Source organism: Vipera ursinii (genome assembly GCF_947247035.1).
Source record: "Vipera ursinii genome assembly, chromosome: 1".
Lineage (NCBI taxonomy): Eukaryota > Metazoa > Chordata > Lepidosauria > Squamata > Viperidae > Vipera > Vipera ursinii.
The window spans coordinates 68,238,596-68,260,665 of NC_139512.1; the positions used below are offsets into that span (position 1 = coordinate 68,238,596).

The following is a 22,070-nucleotide window of genomic DNA, read 5'->3' on the forward strand; positions in this document are numbered from 1 at the left end:
CTAACGGAACAAAACACTAGTAACTACGATAAGAAATAAAATGTGCCAGCATGGAAACAAACCCAATTTTTCAAAAAAATATATTCCAATAATGAGTGACAGCTAACAGAGGTTAAAAAATGATGAAGGCAATGTTTCTCTAAGTGCAAATCAAGATGCATGGCATAGTATTGCAAACGTAGTTATACAGTATGAATTTTTATAGGTATGAATTTATAGGTATGAATTTTTTAAAGCAAGGGATAAATATTTTTTCTTAAACACAGATTGTGTGTTTATTGTTTTATTTTAAGCAGTTCAACTATTAACTACTGGTATGCTTGCAGAAGGAAAAATGTTAATGTTACTAAGCAAAAAAAAACATGCTCCAATTTCTTTTTTTCCTTTTTAATTGATTTTGTGTGATAATAAAAAAAAGATGGGACAAACAGGAGTAAATACAGAAAGGTGATATGGCCTGGGCCTCTTATGATATATGTGAATGAATATCCTTTCTGAGAACATCTGGGGATTCAATAAGAAATGAAAACTTGCAAATTATTTCAAAATGGAACACAGTTTTATATGAAGAATAGATTTACTATTATATGTAGTAAATGTTATGCATGTTATAAGATGCCAGGTTTGTAGATGGAGTTATCATTGATGTATATTTTTTAATGTTCTGCATAAACATAATAGCATTTGTTTTCACCCTTTAAAGTTATAAAATTTGTGTCTTTGAAAAGTTGGAGACACAAAAAATCGAGACACACACCCACACCCATCTTTCCCCCTAAACCCCAAAACTTACAGTAGAGCAGCAGCATCCAAAGAATCAAAATAAAAAGATCAGGCAGGCACACATTATCAGCATAACACACAATGTTCACACATCTCTTTCTTTTTCCCCCAAATTACAAGCTGCATACACAAACTGATCATACCAATTCAGAGGCTGAACACACAACCACTTCCCAGACAGGAAACTTCCTTCTCCCAGAAGTCTCCAAGCAGAACGCACCTCTTCACAAACCTTCTATAACATAATCTCCTCCAAATTCCCATAAGAATAAACAAATGCTTGCAAATTGATGTCCTGCCTTCTTTCTTTCCTAGGACTGTTTTTGTTACATATGTTCCCCAGAATGTCTCATTTCTCTTCTAGACCCCACTCAGTTGTTCTGCAGAGTCCCATAGTTTTTTGGAAATTACTTCTCTGAACCAAAAATGCTTTGTAATATTCTGGACATAAAGTTCTAGATAAAGTGGGAGCAGATTATGTTCATATCCCTTATGGATTCTTTGCTGGAAAAAATTGAATCTATGGGTTCGATGTTTGGAAATGGTACATTATGGAAAGAAGGTTACTATGTTATATAGAGAAAGTATATATAGAGAGGGTAAAATATAAATGTACTTGTAACTGCCTTGTCTCTCCCCTCCCCTCCCCTCCCTTCCTCTCTCCCCTCCCTTCCCTTCCCCTCCTCTCCACTCCCCTCCTTTCCTTTCCTCTCCCCTCCTCTCCATATTTCTTTCTTTGCACTTTTCACTTACTTTATTACCTTTCTTTTCCTTCCTTACTTTTTTCTTTCAAAATTTGTATAGTTTTTATTCTGGTAAACATTTCTTTATTAAAAATTATCAGGAAGGAATATTCCTTCTTGGGAAAAGTTGGTTTTGCTTTAGCACATCTCTTCTGTTGTATGCATCATTGTAAAACGAATTGTATCATCACCCTGCAATTTTTGTGTGTGGAGTTACTTATTTCTAAATGCTGGTTAAAAAGTTGTGTAAAGTTCCCTTGCATTTGCACTTTCACTTGCACTTTCATTTGCACTCTCAATCTTACTGAAAAAGCCAACCCCTCAGAAGGGAACTTTCCTCATCTCCTCCTCCATGCCCAAATGCTTCCTAAGTTTATTTTTAGTTGTCAGAACTGCAACCTTTACAAAGCACACCACAGCCCGCCTCACACATATGAATCCCTAGATGGAAGTTACTCTACAAATTTGCTTCCTGCTAAAATTAGGATTTTGACATGAAAGGACAGAGTAATCACTGTAAGAATCTCAAGATGATATCTATGCAACTCAGTGGATCTTCCTAAAATTGTTCGAAGTTTTGCAAAAAAAAAGGAAGAGAAAAAACTTCAGAAGAGATTGTGCAACGTCGTTTCTTCTTTTTTTTTTCCATTTCCTTCCAGGTCCTAGTCTCTTTTTCAACTGTTATAATTTAATTGATAGTTTTGCTTCAATTTCATCTAGATGCTGTCTGCTGTCAGTAGTACTGTTGTTCAAAAGACTGGGTCTGAACCAATTCCCTGTCAGCATGTTACCACAACTACAGAAACAGGTGCTGGAACGGGAGGGATCTATTCTGCCATCCTCAGCCGCAACCAGCCCATCACTGAAGTCAAGGAGAAAACCTTTCATGAGCGTCATAAGAAGTGCCTTGAGAAGAAGACTCTTTATGAGGATCCAGATTTTCCAGCTAATGACAGCTCCCTTTTCTTCAGTCAAAGGCTCCCAGTCAAATTTGAGTGGAAAAGACCCTCAGTGAGTAGGCCTCTTGTCTAATCTAAAGATTAGCATATGCTTAATATTTGCAAGTCATCTATGTAATATTATTTCAAATGAAAAAGCAGAATGCACAATATCCCTGAATGAAATCTTGGAGAAATCTTGGAATTGCGTGATGTGGGATGTTACAGTCAATAACCTAGGTGTGGACAAGAAGACGGGGTCAGAAAAAAAAAGAATTAACAGCTGAATATCACAAATATGATTACTTAACACGTGTTTCATAATTTCTCACTTCCAATTTAAAAATTAGCTTTTAGTAGCCACTGTTTTTTTTGTGGCATACAAGGTTCTGGTGGACCATAAATGTTATGTCTGTAGCTTTGTGCAAACTTGTAAATAGTAGGTTGCAAAGAAGGTTCTTTGAAGTGGGAGATTCTGGTGCAACTATTGGTTAAGGTTGTAAAAGCGGGAAAATAGGGACTTGTGATTGGATACAGTTTAAACAGCTCTAGTATAAAAGCCTGAGACATTTTGACAGTTGACAGTTGACATATGTGTATTGAATAAACTCTTTTCGCTGTTAACCTCTCTGAGTCATTGTCTACCTGAACCAAACAACTGGCGACGAAGGTGGGATAGACGGCGGATCAGAGAAGGATTGGCGAAACAGCTGCGCGTAGGCGGCAAATTTGAAAAGAAGTCACAGTCAACCACAAGCGGCCGCGGCGGAATCAACAATCCTCCGAATGGCGCAAATCGGGTCTTTAAAAGAATTCGACCCAAACTTCCCAGAGGACTGGGAAGAGTATGTGGGACAGGTCGAAGGGTTTTTACTTGTTAACGGTATAACTGATGACCGAAAAAAGGCGGCTGCTTTACTAACTATATGCGGCACTCCGGTGTATCGGATCGCTGTTGGACTTTGTCAACCACAGCCGGTTTCAAGCGTTCCGTATGCCGATCTATTGGCCAAATTAAAAGTGCATTTCACGCCAAGGAGGTCAGAGCTCTTTTGGCAACGCATTTTCAAAAAAAGGAATCAGAGACCGGGCGAGTCGATCCAAAGATTCATTGCTGCAGTCAGAGAAGCAGCAGTACGTTGCAAGTATGACAACTTAAAGAATCCGGGACAGAGTGGTGCTGGGCTTGCGAGATGAGCAACTACAAAACAGAATTATCGCTAAGCCCACCGGCGACATGCAAGAAGTACTGGACGAACTTTTGACTTATGAATCCACCGGGTATCGCGACCCCCCCCGAAATAGCATGGCTGCGTCTGCCGAAATTAATCAAGAAGGCCTTGTGGACTGTGGGGAGGTGGACCAGCAATGGGAAGCTGACATCGCCGAAGTCACCAGACGGTTTGGAAAAATGGCGGCAAAACCATCCCGAAGCGACAGGCCTGAACCGAGCCGCCGATTCCAAACTACAACACCGCAACGACAAGCAAATACAACCCAACGACAACTGAGAGACACTGCAACGAGACCGCGCGACAACGACAATAGATGCGGCAGCTGTGGGGGCAATCATCCCCGGGCAACTTGCAGATTCCGTACTGCCCGATGCAGATTGTGCGGGAAGACCGGCCACATTCAAGCCATTTGCAGGGGTCGTGCACGCGACAATCGCTTACACGAAGTCGACGTTTGGCCCGAAGGTAAGGTAACCCCTTACTATAGTGGCAAAGAGACCCCTAGACCAAGGGCTAAATTCTCGAACCGTGGGGAAGTGGCGCGAGTCAATCACCGTAGAAAGGAAAAATTTAACAATATTGTGGGAGAAAAATTAAAAATAATAGTCCAATTGCAAGGAATTCCTTGCAAAATGGAAATTGATTCTGGGGCCTCAGTGTCCATAATTTCCAGTGAAACCCTTAAAATGATTGAACTAAAAAGCGGCAGAAAAATTCCCCTTAATTCAACCAAAATCCAATTGACCGACTTCCAAAAAACCCCAATAAAAATTAAGGGAAAAATTACCCTTAGTGTTAAATATAAGGGGTTTAAGGGAGCATTAGATTTAATAGTTACAGAAGGCCATAGAACTAGTTTAATAGGCCTTAACTGGTTCCCTGCCCTGGGAATTTGGATAGGGGGAATAAACACAGTTATTAAAAATAAGACCCTCGAATCAGTCTGCGATGAATTCGCAGACTTATTCGATGGGTCTTTGGGTAAATATAAAGGGGCCCCAATTAATTTTAATTTAGACCCGTCGGTTAAACCTATCAGGCTTAAGGCCCGAAGGGTGCCTTTCGCCCTTAAGCAAAAAATCGAGGCCGAGCTCGATAAGCTTGTAGGCCAAGGCGTCCTAGAACCAGTCGAGGGTGGTTTGTGGGAAACGCTGATCGCAACACCCCTTAAACCAAATGGGGATGTGAGGATCTGCACTGATTACAAAGCCACCCTGAACCTGGGAATGAAAAAGCATGCTTACCCGGTCCCGACGGTGAAGCAGGTCCTCGCCACGATACAGGACGGCGCCATATTTGCCAAGTTAGACTTGGCGCAGGCGTATTTGCAATTAACTGTTTCCAGAGAGGCTGCTGAAGCTCAAACTATTGTTACCCACAAGGGGGCGTTCCAAGTCCACAGACTGCAATTTGGTATTGCAACAGCTCCAGGCATCTTCCAGGAGGTGATGGAGAGGACCTTAAAGGGCATACCTGGTGTATGCCCTTATTTTGATGATGTTCTAATAGCTGGAAGAAATGAAGAGATATTAGCTGAGCGTCTGGAACAGGTATTGGAAAGGTTTAGGAGGGCTGGACTTAAATTAAAAAAGGAGAAATGCTGTATTGGGGTTAAATCCACTGAATTTTTAGGATTTAGGATAGATAAAAATGGAATTCATCCTACTCCTGATAAAATCAAGGCAATTAAATTGGCACCAGAACCAAAAAACAAGGCTGAATTACAAGCCTTTCTTGGATTAGTTAATTTTTACCACACGTTCGTGCCACATAAAGCTGCCATTGCAGAACCACTACATAGACTTTTAGATAAAAAAACCCCATGGCAGTGGCTTGATAAACATAGAGTCAGCTTTCAAACATTAAAAAATATTCTTTCAAGCCAATCCACAGTAACCCATTTTATTGAAAATAAACCAATTTATTTAGCTTGCGATGCTTCACCTTATGGTGTGGGGGCTGTTATCAGCCACTTGGATAGTCATGGTATTCAAAAGCCAATTGCATACTATTCCAGGACGCTTACTAAAGCTGAACGGAATTATGCACAGATTGATAGGGAAGCATTAGCAATTGTGGCAGGAGTTAAAAAGTTCCATGATTACCTTTATGGTAGGAACTTTACCATACTCACTGACCACAAACCATTATTGGGACTGTTTACCACTGATAAACAGACACCCCAAATAATGTCGCCCAGAATGCTGAGGTGGTCAATTTTCCTCTCAGCATATTCATTCTCACTTCAACATAGACCAGGTAAGGAAATGGGACATGCAGATGCCCTTAGCAGACTGCCCTTAGATATCACAGAGGAGGACCCTGCTCCAGTGGGACAAATTATGTCTTTACAGGAAATTCCTGAATGCCCCTTAACAGCTAAAGATATAGCTGAGGCCACCAATAATGACTATATCCTCAAAAGGATCATGGCCTGGGTCCTTAGTGGCTGGCCAAGTACTAATCCGGATGCCAAGTACATTCATTATTTTAGGAGGAAGGACGAGCTATCAGCCCATTTGGGATGTATTCTGTGGGGCAACCGTGTTGTCATTCCTGAAATCCACAGATCTACAGTTTTATCAGAATTACATGAGGGTCACCCAGGAATAGTACGTATGAAGGCATTAGCTAGAAGTCACTTATGGTCGCCAGGACTTGATAAAGACATTGAAGAATGTGTTTCAGGATGTTATTTGTGTCAGCGATCTAGACCTGAGCCGCCACACACACACACTCATAAGTGGGAGTTGGCCAGAAATCCTTGGTCTAGGATTCATATTGATTTTGCTGGACCTTTCCAAGGGTTAACCTTTCTAGTTGTGGTGGACAGTTTCTCTAGGTGGCTAGAGGTAGTGCCTGTTAGTTCAATGACATCTTGTAGAACTATACAGGTCTTAAGGGGCCTCTTTGCCACTCATGGGTTACCTGATGTAATTGTATCAGATAATGGGCCACAATTCACCTCTGTTGAATTTCAGGATTTCCTCAGGGCCAACTCGATTAGACATGCAACATCAGCACCCTTCCACCCGTCCACCAATGGCTTGGCTGAACGCAACGTGAGAACCACCAAAGACGCCTTGAAGCGAATCATCCGTGGCGATTGGCACCAAAGACTGGCAGACTTTTTGCTGACTCAACATACAACCCCTTGCACGGCTACCGGGAAAAGCCCGGCTGAAATGAGGTGGGGCAAACGGCTAACCACCAAACTGGACAGGTTACATCCTGACAAACTACCCTCAAGTGCTGAACCGGACATTCCAAACAGATCATTCAAAATTGGAGACTTAGTCTGGGCCAGAAACTATGGACAGGGGGACAAATGGGTCCCGGGGGTGGTCACTGACATAATGGGGCCCTTGTCTTACACCATTGAGGGGGAAGGGAATAGATTAAGTAAAAGACATATCGATCAGTTAAGGAAGAGAACTATTGGTAGTGTGCCAGTTGATGGGGGTCAAAGTGTACTCGGGGGGAAAACTGCATCTTGGCTTAATCATAACAACCTGTCAGTTAGTGGGGAAGCAGAAATTCAAACCAGTGTGTCCACTGCTAATCCACAACACGGTCAAATTGACTGGGAGCTGTCCTCTACGAGCAGGCCGGCAATAGCTGAGCATCAACATCAAACACAACAACAATCACAATCTGTCAGCAGAGAAGCATCTGAGCCAGTAAGTCAAGAGTCCAGACCCATTAATGTAAGCCAGCCAAGCAGACAATCAGTTAGCGTTGACGTAAGTAATCAAACCAGCAGATATCCATCTAGGGTTCATAGGTCACCCAAATACTTAAGAGATTACGTCAACAAATAACATCAACTGGGGGGTAAGGGGTGTTATGTCTGTAGCTTTGTGCAAACTTGTAAATAGTAGGTTGCAAAGAAGGTTCTTTGAAGCGGGAGATTCTGGTGCAACTATTGGTTAAGGTTGTAAAAGCGGGAAAATAGGGACTTGTGATTGGATACAGTTTAAACAGCTCTAGTATAAAAGCCTGAGACATTTTGACAGTTGACAGTTGACATATGTGTATTGAATAAACTCTTTTCGCTGTTAACCTCTCTGAGTCATTGTCTACCTGAACCAAACAATAAGCAGCCCTGTATAGTATGACACTGTGAGAAAGCATGGATAATTTTAAAAGAATATCTGGAAAGCAAGAATTTGAGGTAGCGCATTTGCTTGTTCCTTTAAATTTAGCACTATGTTGCTGTGCAGCAAGGTCTGCTCCTTTTATACATGTCTTGTGTCATCATCCAGATGCAAGAAAGTAGGGGAACTGGTAATGTGGTGGCAGGATGAAGCAAAATCCAGTAGATATCCATGGTATAGGCTAGTGTTTCTCAACCTTGACAACTTTAAGATGTGTGAACTTCAACTCCCAGAATTCCACAGCCAGCTATGCTGACTGTGGAATTCTGGGAGTTGAAGTCCACACATCTTAAAGTTGTCAAGGTTGAGAAACGTTGACATAGACTAAGGTTATGGGAACATATCTACCCAGAAGACTTATTCCAGTAATGTGATGCATGGACACATTTACAGTAACAAGAGTGTTTCCCAACCTTAGCAACTTTAAGATGTGTGGTTATGTTGGCTGGGCTTTGCTGGCTGGGAAATTCTGAAATCCACATGTCTTGACATATGTCTCAACTAAGGTTGAGAAATACTGCTCTACAGTTTATTTAAAAAAAAGTCTGATGTTGTTATATAGCAGGGGTCTTCAAACTTGGCCCTTTTATGACTTGTGGACTTCAACTCCCAGAATTCCTCAGCAAGTATACCTGGCTGAGGAATTCTGGGAGTTGAAGTCCACAAGTCATAAAAGGGACAAGTTTGAAGACTCCTGTTATACAAAAACTGAAGCATCTGATCAAGAAAAATTTTCAATCCTGTTGTGAATTGATTATACAACTCAATGCTACATTTTGGAGTTATCACTTAGATAATTTCAGGGTTATTGTTTATCCAACTCTCTCAAGATATATGAAATGAAGAGGCACTATTTTGATCACAAAACATCAAAATGTTTGCACCAGGGGCAGACAATTTTCTTTGCAATCCTTAATTATCGAAGTGTGTGCGTGCATGTGTGTTTTTCTCAACAGTGTATTTCTTTATCTAGGAAATCTGTGAGAATCCACGCTTTATCCTTGGTGGAGCTAATAGGTCTGACATATGTCAAGGGGAACTAGGTATGAAATCCTTTGTTTGCAGTTTTGGAGGGTTTAAAATATTTTATTTATCCGATTAATTTACCAGTTGCCACTTTCTAATTAATGTATGGAGTAAAACATTTTTCTGAAAAACAAAAATACCATTACTAATTATTCAGTTGCATGCATTTTTTTTCATTCTGACACTGAATGTGCCTAACCCTGTTTGTTTTCTTTCAGGGGACTGTTGGTTTCTGGCTGCCATTGCTTGTTTGACCCTGAATGAAAAATTATTGTTCCAGGTCATTCCAGAAGGTCAGACCTTCACAAAAGATTATGCTGGGATTTTTCACTTCCAGGTATATATTGTAAAATAGACTCATGTGGACGTTCCTTTCTGCATTTCCCCTATGATCTACTAATTTCCCCTATGATCTACTAGTAACTCAGAAGTACACCCAGAAATGAAAAGCCTATATTAATCACTATTTTGCTGATTTGATTTGATTAAATTTATATGCCGCCCTTCTCCCTGAGGACTCAGGGCGGCTCACAAAAATAAAAATTAAAAAACATAGAGTAAAAAATTTAAAAAAGAATTAAACAATAAATGCAAAATTACGAGATGTCAGAATAATGCAATATATGTATGTTCTCGCTGTTCCCCATATGGATAAATAGTAAACTTCTATGTACTTTAAAGGAAAATGGATTGTACATACCATTCCAACAGATTGTATAGGGTAAATCCCTCCCCACAACCACTAAGCACCCAGACCTGAATAGCTGCTAAAGTCAAAGCAATGTAAATTGTCATCTAAAGCAGGGGTCCCCAACCCCCGGTCCATGGACCAGTACCAGTCCGCGGCATGCCAGCAACCGGTGCATACAAACAAGCAAAGCCCCATCCACATGCAGCACATAAAACCACGCCCTCTCCGGTCCACGGAACAACCTCTCTCCACAGAACTGGTCCCTGATGCCCCAAAGGTTGAGGACCTCTGATCTAAAATGCAAAGGTCCAAGAGTTCAATGTCTAATAGAGAGTTTGAATCATACAGTGTAATGTATGTCTGATGAGTTCCAGATAGGACAAAACCAGTCATGCAGTGCCTTCTGGTGACCAGTGTGTTTTCCTATTACGATTTAATCATGAAACAATATAATCTAGTTCCTTTTATAGTGTATAAATCAGCTTTTGATCATAAGTAACACCTATTTCTTGTGCTGTCTACCTTGGTGAATTCTAATTTGTTTTCTTCAAATCTTCCAGTTCTGGCGTTATGGAAGTTGGGTGGAAGTTATCATCGATGATCGTTTACCAACGTATGGGAAACGTCTGGTCTTCACTAAATCCTCCCAGCAGAATGAATTCTGGAGTGCATTACTGGAAAAAGCTTATGCAAAGTAAAGAGATTTTGTCCATTCAGTATTTTTCTACGACCTACTGTTTATTGTTCATGTTGAGACTGAAGCATGTAGATATAAAACTAGCAGTTTTCACAAATAACATGGTCACCTAATGATGGCAATAAAGATAATTCTACTTTTTTCTTGGCATTCATCAGTTCCATTGTTTGTGTAAATGCTACAATTTCTTACACTCTGTAGCTTTACATAAAATGAGAGCTCTGCTTCTTAGCCAAATCACATACTGCTTCCATCATATTAAGTGCTTTGAGTTATGGTTTCTACACAATGGTTGGAGTCAGATATTGATGATGATGATTATCTGCCATTAAGTGAATGGCACATAATCATCATTATCATCAAGTCCATTCCTAGTGACCACATAGAGAGATTTTCTCCTGGATGATTTGTCCCTCACCTGGTCCTTCTAGTGATGTACTCATTGCTACTTTAACCAAGTTCATCCACCATGCTGCTGGTCATCGTCTCCTTTTCTTGCACCTTTCCCAGAGAACTATGTCTTTGCATAAAGTGTCTGACAATAAGTAAAAAACTATGGCTTATAATCTGCAATGACTGATTTAGTCACATTAGTCAAATTAGTCACATTTGTAAAATCCAAATAAATCTAATTATGGTTAAGTCTAATAAGTGAAGACAACTATGAAGGAAGCGTAAGCTTTTGCCATCTGGAGATAAAGCTGATCTACTTAGAAATGGATGGAGACTAACAATGAGAGTCATTTAACTTTTTATGTGTTCCTTTTCAGGCTTCATGGGTCCTATGAAGCATTAAAAGGAGGCAACACCACAGAGGCCATGGAAGATTTCACAGGAGGAGTAACAGAATTTTATGAAATAAAGGATGCTCCTAAAGATACATACAAAATCATGAAGCATGCCATTGAGAGAGGGTCACTTATGGCTTGCTCCATTGAGGTATATTTTGAGTAATGTATTTGTAATAGGTCTTGTGTCAGGACCCACCCCAATCCACATCTTAGGAAAACAAAAACTCTTGGAGTCAGTTCTAGTCCAGAAGGAATTTTTACTAGGACATGCTTGGTTGTGGAAATACAAGACAGGACTTAGTATTGTTTTACAAATTGAAACTTTATAAAGGGTTCCCAGTTCAACCCCCCTTCCCTCAACCCCATTTGGTCAGCCCCCATCATTTTACTTCGTGTCATCCCTTTTGTGGGAAAAAGGAACTTCGAATCTTTACGGTTATTGCCTTCTTCCTCTACAGAATTAAAAGAAGACACAGGCCAGATGCCTTCTTCTCTAACCCTCCCTTTTGTTCCCCCAGTTCAAAAGGTTCCCTTGGTCTTTGAAATAACCTAAGGCAGGCTGATTCCACATGCGCTCCTCCTTCCTCAGGAGATGGCAGAATCCATGGGGGGGATAATGTTTTAAACATACATTTATGAATGTGATATAAATGGATTCTGATGTCTTGGCTATCTTGTGTGGAAATACAGGAAAAGATCAAGGTGATAACTTGGCACTGAATGAGTCTTGAGAGTGTATCACAGCAAAGGATCAGTATGAAAATAAAATGTTTTCACTGAAGAATATGTAAAAGCTATGGATCCCATAGCAAAACTGGATCTCAAAAATGGTGACCTCACATGCCTCAGAGAAATAGTTTGAAGTATAAGGAAGAATCTTCTTCTTTACTTCCTCTTTTACCACTTTGGGTGTCGAGGGAGATAACACAGTGAAAGCATGAGATTGAGAAACAGACATAAAAGGGAAATGTGTAATTGGTGTGGAACTAGCATTCAGAGATAAAACAGCACTCAACAAATCCTTGAAGGATAGTAATGGAACAATGGATACTGTTCAGTTTCTAGGGAAGAGGACCAATCCAGTGTATCCTCTGTGCAGTTTTTTTATTTGCCTTGGAATGAGAATATTTTGCATAAAAAAGGAGTAGAATTACTGTTACTAGAGTAACTAATTGATAAATAGGTGGGGAAAGAAAGGACAACAGAGGAAGAAGAAAAAAACAGAAGGAGCTAAAACTCCAACTTGTATGCAAAAATAGATACCGTATTTTCTGGCGTATAAGACAACTTTTTAACCCATGAAAATCTTCTCAAAAGTCAGGGGCCGTCTTATACGCCGGGTGCTGAAACTTTAGGGACAGGGCTGGCTGGAAAACCTGGAGCAGATCTCCCATTTGGTCTGCACAGGGAAAGCAGGACCAATTGGAGAAGAAGCTGCAGTCTGTGATTTTTTACAGGCTGGGGTCTGGGCGTCTTTCCTTCTAAAGTTGAAGAGCAGCTGCAGTCTATTCCAACTTGAAAGGCAGGTGGGGAATGCAGCAGCCAGAGCAGCTGCTTAGCTCTAAGGACACATTTGACTCAGGAACTGGGCGGGCTGGCTGGAAAACCTGGAGCGGATCTCCCATTTGGTCTGCGCAGGGAAAGCTTTAGAGTGAATTAGGAAATGTTTAATCCACTTGCACTGTTTTATGTTTACATGTTTGATGACAAACAGCCTTATGTTTATAAGTGACAGTTTTCCTACTAAGTACCTGCATGTCATAAGCATTTGAATTAAAATTACCATATTAAAATCAAATCTGATGTTTTTTAATTTTTATTTGGTGTGCATTGGAAGAGGGGTAGTCTTATACGGCGAGTATAGCCCAAACCCTATAATTTAACAGGAAATGTAGGGGGTTGTCTTATACGCCCAGTTGTCTTATACACCGGAAAATATGGTAGTAGTGCTTTTTAGCCAGCCTAGCTCGGCACATTCCTTGATTCAGGATGGGCTTTGCTCTACCACTCCCTTTTCTGACTCTGGATGCAGCAAGTGATGCTGGCTGACTCTTACAGTTGTGAAACCTAAGTCAGCAGGGCTTCTTCAGGGACCTAGGAAATTATGCTTCTAAGGCCTAAGGTGGCTAGATACTATAGGCCAGGGGTGTCAAAAGTGCAACGTCATGTGATGTGTCATGACGTATCATGACTTTTTTTGCCATTGCTGGCAATGGGGTGGGTGCAATTTCACTATGATGCATCTGGTCCGTGGGCTGGCAGTTTGATACCCCTACTATAGGCCTTCTCCCTGGGCCTATAAATGTAGATTTAATTGAATGGAAGAACCTATTACAGGTCATCCTGCTGGTTTCATGCCTAGTCTTTCAGGAGGGACTGGCTTCAGAATATTCTGCTTAGACATACAGCAACACATAAAAATTAAATTCTAAAGAGCTTTTATGTTGTTAGGCATCTTTGTCCATTTATAATATTGTTCAATTATTAATATTTTGCTACATCTCTGCCTCATTTTTCACAATATCTTCCTACTTTTCCTTTCTATTTTTCTCTCCTAGGACAGTTCAGGATTTATTTATGGAAGTGCCCCTACAACTAATATTGGACAATTCATTGTCCAAAAGTTGCAGAAGGTGAATTCTGAATTTTTGAACGAGTCAAATGAAGAAACAGAAGATAGAGCAACCAGGGTCTGTATTACTCAAATGTGTAGCCAGTAAGAACCATGTGGTTTTTATGATGTCTTCGCTAACTGCATCTCCTGAAAGATTTGCATTATGTTCAATTTATAGAACTGGAATTTTAGATTATGATTAATGCAGTTGGAATTATCTACCGAATAATAATTAACAGGCAAGCATTTGATTTTAAATTATTTATTTATTTATTTATTTATTTATTAGTTTTTATAAACCGCCCTTCTCCCGAGGGACTCGGGGCGGTGTACAGAGGAAGGACGAAGTATACAGATTGAACAATAAAATAATAAGAAACACTAATGAACACAAACTGGGACCCCAATTAACGCTATCATGCCAGGCCAGCCTGCTGGAACAAAAAAGTTTTTAAGTCGCGACGGAAGGTACGGAGGTCAGGGGCCATCCGGATTTCGGTAGGTAAGGTGTTCCAGAGGGCTGGCGCACCCACTGAGAATGCCCTCCCCCTGGGGGCCACCAGCCGACATTCCTTGAGTGGTGGCACCCTGAGGAGGCCCTCTCTGTGGGAGCGCACAGGACGGTGGGGTGCTGACATCGGCAGAAGGTGCTCCCGTAGGTAGTCCGGACCCATGCCATGTAGGGCTTTGAATGTCATTGTTAGCACCTTGAACTTCACACGGAAGGCAACCGGAAGCCAGTGCAGCGCACGGAGGAGAGGTGTGATATGGGAGTATCGGGAGGCTCCCAAGAGTGTCCGTGCCGCCGCACTTTGCACCAGTTGAAGCTTCCGAGTGGATCTCAAGGGCAGCCCCATGTAGAGAGCGTTACAATAGTCCAGGCGAGATGTCACAAGGGCATGGGTGACTGTACGTAAGGAATCCAGGTCTAGATAAGGCCGTAGTTGGCGAACTAGTCGAACCCGGGAGAAGGCCCCCTTGGTCACAGCTCCAATGTGGTCTTCCAGGGAGAGCTGCGAGTCTAGGAGGACACCCAGGTTGCGGGCCCTATCAGCAGGGGGAAGTAACTTGTCCCCAATGTTAAGCAGTGGGACGTTCTGAATCTCCTGGCTTGCCGGTACGTACAGCCATTCAGTCTTGTCCGGGTTCAGTTGAAGCCTGTTTCTCCCCATCCATTCCCGGACCGCTTTCAGGCAGCGGGACATCACGTCTAGGGCATCACTGATATTGTTAGGAGTTGAGATAAAAAGCTGGGTGTCATCAGCATACTGATGGTACCCTACTCCAAAACTGCAAATGATCTCACCCAGCGGTTTCATGTAGATGTTGAACAGGAGAGGCGAGAGGACCGACCCCTGAGGGACTCCGCAAGCGAGAGGCCTCGGGGTCGACCTCTGTCCCCCTGTCAGCACCGACTGCGAGCGACCCTGGAGAAAGGAGGAGAACCAACGCAGAACCGTGCCTCCCACTCCCAGTCCCCTGAGGCGTCGCAGCAAGATACCATGGTCGATGGTATCGAAAGCCGCCGAGAGGTCTAATAAGACTAGGACAGAGGAATGGCCCCTGTCCCGGGCTCTCCAGAGATCATTCATCAGAGCGACCAATGCCGTCTCCGTGCTGTAGCCCGGCCTGAAACCCGATTGGTACGGGTCTAGATAAACCGCTTCATCCAGGATCTGAGGAAGTTGGTGCGCCACCACGCTCTCAACAACCTTCGCAAGGAAGCGAAGATTGGAGACTGGACGAAAGTTATTCAAAGAGGATGGGTCCAAGGTGGGCTTCTTGAGGAGAGGTCTCACCACCGCCTCCTTCAAGGCGGTGGGGAAGTGACCCTCACTCAGAGAAGCAGAGATGACCGCTAGGAACCAGCCTCGTGTCGCCTCTCGAGCTGCATAGGCCAGCCAGGAAGGGCACGGGTCCAGTAAGCATGTGGAGGAGCTCAACCTTCTCATAATCCTGTCCACTTCCTTAGGAGTTACAGGATCAAATTCTTCCCAGATGACGTCGACAAGACTGTCCATGTCTTGTTCTTCCATCTCAGCCCAGTTGGAGTCCAGACCAGTTCGAATCCGAGCGATTTTATCCAGCAGATATTGACCAAATTCCTCGGCTCGACCCTGCAAGGGTTCCTCCCTCACCTCTTGGTTTAATAGGGAGCGAGTCACCCTGAACAAGGCAGCCGGGCGATTATCTGCGGACGCGATGAGGGTGGAAAAGTAGTTGGATTTTGCCACCCTTATCGCAGCGAGATAAGACCTGGTGAGGATTCTTAGTCGCAATCGGTCGGATTCGGATCGACTGGCCCTCCAACGGCTCTCTAGGCCCCGTCTCCGACGCTCCATCTCCCGGAGCTCCTCGGTGAACCATGGGGCTCGCTGGGATCTGCGCCGGGTCAGAGGCCGCAAGGGTACAACTCGGTCCAGAGCCTCCGTGGCTGCCTTTTCCCAGGCTTCCACTAAGGCTTCCGCCGAGCTGTGAGCAGGGGGTGCATGCGAGTCCCTAAGCGCTGCCTGGAACTTATCAGGGTCCATTAGGCGCCTAGGGCGGTACCATCTGACTGGCACCGTGCACCCACGGTGGGGGGTGGCAAGGGGGAAGTCTAGCCGCAGGAGGTGGTGATCGGTCCATGACAGGGGCGTAATAGTTGTGGCACCCCCACCGACATCATCACGCCACCGTCCAGACAAGAACATCAAGTCTGGGTTGTGGCCTCTCTCATGAGTCGGCCCAGAAATTATTTGCAACAGGTCCATGGCCGTCATGGAAGCCATGAACTCCCGAGCCAGTTCGGACGATCCTCCCAGGGACGGTAGATTAAAGTCGCCCAAGACCATGAGTCTTGGGAATTCAACCACCAACCCTGAGAGGACATCGAGTAGCTCGGGCAGGGCCGCCGCTGCACGATTAGGTGGTAGGTACGCCAGCAGCAGACCCAACTGCGCCCCTGGGCCGAATCTCAGTAGGAGAGACTCACACCCGACCATCTGAGGGACGGTGGTCTCTCGCGGGCTAAGGGATTCCCTGATGATAACTGCCACTCCCCCGCCCCTCCCATGAGCCCGGGGCTGGTGCAGTACCTGGAAACCTGGCGGACAGAGGTCAACCAGAGGAACACCCCCCTCTGGGCCCAGCCAGGTTTCCGTGATGCAGGCCAGGTCCGCATGCTCACTCTCCACTAGGTCACGAATGAGGTGAGCTTTGTTAGCTGCGGACCTTGCATTCAGGTAGACCAGCCTTAGCATGGGAGGGTGCGCACCTTTGCTCCCGGGTCCTCCGGGGGAGAACAGAGGGTCGGAGCGTCTCACCGCCTGTACAGGGCGGAGATGACACTCCCGGTGACGATACGGCCCTCTGTCTGTGGACCTTCTGCCATTCCCCACCATCCTAGGGATGGGACGTTTGTCAGTACGCCACTGGGTGTTATCGGCGACTGGTCCTCGTTGTACGCCGTCGCGAACGGCCGTGGGCCTGACATGCGTTATGGTGGCTGAAAGGCGTGCCTTTCCCGCGCAACCATAGTCTTCTCCCTCCCCCCTCCCTAACCCCACAAAAAACTTAACTAAGAACTTAATCAGGGGCCTCTTGTTGGGCTTATGCTGGAGGCCCCTGACCCTGCCTGGCCATCTCTCAGAGGCCCAGTGGTTGGGCCCGTCATCAAGATTGGATGTGATGCAGGCGGGTCGCACCCAGGAGAGTGGGGAACCCCTGAGGGCGTGCAGTGCTATGCTAGAGTATTGAACGAGCATAGTCACAGGTGGTTCCGGGAAGGCTGTCCCCTGGATGGTGAATTTGCAGGAGGGTCGAGTCGGGTAGGTGCGTATCTGGATCGTCGCCCTGCCACTGCCACTTGGCCGGGCGAACCCCCAGAAGCAGGCCACTCCCCATCCTCTCACGATGGGTTGTGTCTCTGCTTCCGGAGGTGGTCCAGAACGTACTCTGGGTGAGGCATACCCCATAGAGCTCTCACCTCTATGGGGTAGCAGGTGTAAGGCCCAGCCACTCTGCCACTGTGGCTAGCACCCAGGCCCGTTATGTCCTGTGGGGAGAGAATGGGCAAAGATGGGTGAGAGTGGGCAGAAGGCAGGATGGAGGGATCCATTAATTGGCGTCAGCTCCGGTGGTTCAGCCGCCCCAAACAGTTCCCTCCCTGATCCTCTGGGCGTTGTTCCCGGCCGCAGTTCCATGGCCCCTATTGGTTGAGGACCGTCCAGAGCGTGGCCTCCCAGAGGTACGGGAGTCCCTGGTGTCATGCCCCTGGTGTTGCCGTCTCCGATCGAGGTGTCTCGAGGAGGTGGCTCGGGCCGTCGCCTCCATTGTCCAGCGTCTCCTTTGGTGTGAATCTTTCGGAGGCACCGCCGTCCAGGGGCAGCCCACGGTGTTCGAGACGCCGCACCGCTGTTACTGGCGTCTCTGTCAGGGCCTCTGTCAAGGCCCCTCGGAGGGCGGTCGACCAGGGCCCAGAGCAGCTGCCTCACCGCCCATGTCTTCGTTGCTGCCGCTACCGTTGTAAAGCTGGTCTGCGGCGTCTCCTTGAGGATTGTTGCAACGGCCGTAGCGGTACAGGGGGCGGGTCGAAGATGCCACGCCCTCCGTGCTACCGCCGCTGTCAAGGCCCCTGGGTGGCGAACGACTAGGCCTGGAGAAGCAGTCCCGGCCGCAGTCGTCTTCGCTGCCGCCTCTTCCACCGCCCAGCTGATCCGCGGCGCCTCCTCTGATCCTAGGAGACGCCGCCGCTGCCCGTTGCTGCTGCTGTTGGTTTCGTTGGCGGCGCCTCCGCCGCACAGCTGATCTGTGGAGACGCCGCCCTTGCCCGGTGATCGGCATCGGAGGAGACCGCAGACCAGGGCTCGCTGGGCTCTCACCGCCGAAGATGCCGCCGCCACCCGGGAGCCGGTCACGGGCAGAGCAGAGCCTTCGGCCCCTCCTGTATGGCTGCGAGGGCTGCCGTGGTCCAGGGCTGTCGTGGTCCAGGGGCGGGCCTCTCGACGCCGATGCCGCCGCCTCCGCCACCCAGCTGGTCCAGCTGGTCCGCGGCGTCTCCGTGGATAGTCCGGTGACGCCGCCGTCCCCGGGAGCCGGTCAGGGGGCCGGGGCAGAGCAGAGCCTCCGGCCCCTCCAGGATGGCTGCGACGGCTGTCGTGGTCCAGGGGCGGGTCTCTCACCTCCGGCGCCGCCTCCGCCTCCGCCTCCGCCACCCAGCTGGTCCAGCTGGTCCGCGGCGTCTCCGCTGATAACCTGGAGACGCCGCCGTCACCCGGGAGCCGATGGGGGGGCCGGGGCAGAGCAGAGCCTCCGGCCCCTCCTGGATGGCCAGGGGGGGGCCTGGAGCCGCCCCGCCGCCACCGCCATCGCCGTTGCCAGGCTCCCTGGATCAACGACCAGCCTGGGGGCTTGAAAATCGTCGCCGCAGCCGCTGCCATCCTTCCGCCGGGGCCTCCGCCGCACAGCTGATCGGCGGAGGCGCCGCCCTTGCTCAGCAGTTGACAAGCGGCAGAGGCAGGGCGGAGGGTGCTGGCTCCGTTTATAACGGTCGCCAGCGGCCCAGGCGGCGGGGCAGGGATGTCCTGGCACCCCTGCAGTTGTTTCGGGAGGCAGCGGGCGGCATAATTACCCAGCTCATTTGCCCGAAATTTTTCCCCCACCCCAGGGGTCCATTGACGTCCCTGGGGGGCTCCTGGGGGGACGCCTTACTGTTGGGGGCTACGGAGCTCTCCCCAGCGCGTCCGCCATCTTCGGAGCCGGCAAAAAAAAAAAAAAATAAATAAATTATAATTTATTGAGGCATTTTTCCATTTTTTCAATGAAACTAGAGTATAGAGATATTATTAAGTACTAAAGTCCAATGGCATTTAAGAGGGGGAGGGGTTCAGACCTTGCCCTCTTGCCCTCACATAACGACTCCAGACTAATTCCCCATTTAATCCTTCCTTCCAACTGCAATGGATGGTCTTCAACAAGAGCAAAGCATTGGACATGAGGAGAATAGAATAGAATAGAATAGAATAGAATAGAATAGAATAGAATAGAATAGAATAGAATAGAATAGAATAGAATAGAATAGAATAGAATAGAATAGAATAGAATAGAATAGAATAGAATAGAATAGAATAGAATAGAATAGAATAGTTGGAAGGGACTTTGGAGGTCTTCTAGTCGAACCAGAAGTGGAAGGGTGCTTGTCCTTCCACTTCTGCAGTTCTTGATTCTATGATATATAATTTTGTAAGTGATAATCAGCACCTTGCACTTGACCTAGAGTTAGATGTTATGAGCCCATTTTACCAAGAAGTAAACTGTTGGCCTTTTCTAAGTTCTATAATGATTCCAAAAAGCTTTCTCTGCTTTTAACAGTCCATCATTCCATTGTTGTATGAAAGGCGCATGACTAATGGACTGGTCACAGGCCATGCATATTCAGTCACAGGAGTAGAAGATGTAAGTATGGAAGTCTATTAATCAACAAGCCAGACATTCATTAACAGATTCCTGCCTTTCTATACAAGATTTGGAAATAGTGAGGAAATTTCATTAATATCCACATTTGGTTGGGCTATGATATCTAGTACCTCACTGATTCCCATGTTGATCTGGCTGATTTAACAGGCCAGAATCTGTAAGGAGTTATATGCTGTGTAATTTCAGGGCATCTCTAATTATGTATTTCTTTCCCTTCCTATCTCCAAGACAACACTTAAAGGGGAGAAGATAAAACTGGTGCGGCTCAGAAATCCCTGGGGACAAGTAGAATGGAATGGAGCGTGGAGTGACAGGTAAGCAAAAACTGATCTTCTTGGAAGCCATTGATGTACACTGAATACATAGAGAGATACAGTTTATAGTCAACCTGACTTCCAGCAATTCTGAGCAGCTTCAAGCTTTAAAACATACACATAGAGACACACATACATACAGGGGGGGGAAATCACAAGTGTCCTGAACACAAACATGGAAACTATGGGTTTGTTCTTTTTCTAGGAAGAATCCCAGAGAAGCTGAAAGAATTGAGACTACTCTTTATTACTATATTTAAGAACATGATAATTTGTAATATTCTACTGAGTAGTACAACTGTAGGGAAGGAACAACAATTTGAATTTTCAGTTGATAAAGTAAAAAGAAGCAGTTTAACTAAATTCGGTATTCACTAAATGAATAAATGATAAACTTTGCTAATAGATTATGAATCAAAAACTTTATGATTGAAGAAGTAATCTCATTTTCATCAGCTCCCATTTTCTTGCAGTTCAGATGAATGGAATGATATTGACAATGCTGAGAAGGTCCGATTGCAACATAAAATTGCAGAGGATGGCGAGTTTTGGTAAACATTCAAATTTCTTTTGTTTTTAAAAAGGATGCATTTCTTTCTGAGGAATCCTTTCCTCTTTGCTTTTAACATCCTAACTTGATTAAAGGTGAAGGTTTCCCTTGCCCAGTTGTATCCAACTCTAAGGGGCCATGCTCATCTCTGTTTTTTTAGCCAAGGGAGCCAGCATTGTCCAAAAATATTTCGTTGGTCATGTGGCCAGTATGACTATACACCGAGGCACATGGAATGCTGTCACCTTCCCACCTAAGTGGTACCTATTTATCTACTGACATTTGCATGCTTTCAAATTGCTAGGTCTTGAACCCAGGTTGTCACCTGTCCAGCTGACGAGCTTTGTATCTTCAACCACTGAACCATCGTTCCCCTTTCTAACTATATAGCAGCAATCATATGAAACGCACTTTGTATCTTTGTGGCATTTGTATCCTTGTTTCCCACTCTTAGGATATCATTCAAAGATTTTCTGAGATATTTCACGAAGTTGGAGATTTGTAATCTCACCCCTGATACACTTGAGGTTGATAAGCTTTATACATGGACAGTTTCCGTCACGGAAGGACAATGGGTGCGAGGTAGCACTGCAGGTGGCTGCCGTAACTATCCAGGTAAATCAAGTGTTAGGAAGAGTCTGGCTAATTCAACTGCTTGAATTGAACTGAGAATATAAGCAGATCTTGCTGTGAATAATTATATCTATACAAATCTTTTTGAAAGGCTAAATAGTGGCAGTCATTGTAGAAGAGGGGGGTTTTTTTGCCCTCTCTCAAATAAAAAAGAGAATGTGTAATACGCAGTGAGAAAAAACCTTGGGACACAGAAGGAAGAACCTGCAGCCTTGACAACAGTCTGATGAATCTAAATCTAAAGGAGGGAGGGAGGGAAGGAAGGCATAAAGCATTTTAGAAGGGACCTTCTCTACTTCTCTTCTCTAAATACAAGGAAGCGGGGGAGTACTTTTGAAAGTACTTTTTTCTGGACTACTTCCTCTTGCAGTATTTTTGAAACCAAAGACAGGATTCTTTTTCAGATGTTTCTGCTATGGCAGATTTATGGCCCAGTCCTTTG

At 45.2% G+C, this 22,070-nt stretch overlaps 1 protein-coding gene across 1 annotated transcript in view; it reads left to right on the forward strand.

The window, feature by feature from the left end:
• The first annotated feature begins 1,849 nt into the window (after window positions 1–1,849).
• The window catches only part of CAPN3 (calpain 3), a 41,508-nt gene continuing 21,287 nt past the window's right edge, over window positions 1,850–22,070 (forward strand). Inside the window, exons 1-10 of the mRNA XM_083350592.1 lie at window positions 1,850–2,537; window positions 8,830–8,899; window positions 9,101–9,219; window positions 10,134–10,267; window positions 11,041–11,209; window positions 13,620–13,751; window positions 20,027–20,110; window positions 20,360–20,445; window positions 20,919–20,996; window positions 21,450–21,610. Coding sequence (XP_083206718.1) covers window positions 2,247–2,537; window positions 8,830–8,899; window positions 9,101–9,219; window positions 10,134–10,267; window positions 11,041–11,209; window positions 13,620–13,751; window positions 20,027–20,110; window positions 20,360–20,445; window positions 20,919–20,996; window positions 21,450–21,610 — 1,324 coding nt within the window. The 5' untranslated portion in view covers window positions 1,850–2,246. The remainder of the gene's footprint in view (window positions 2,538–8,829; window positions 8,900–9,100; window positions 9,220–10,133; window positions 10,268–11,040; window positions 11,210–13,619; window positions 13,752–20,026; window positions 20,111–20,359; window positions 20,446–20,918; window positions 20,997–21,449; window positions 21,611–22,070) is intronic.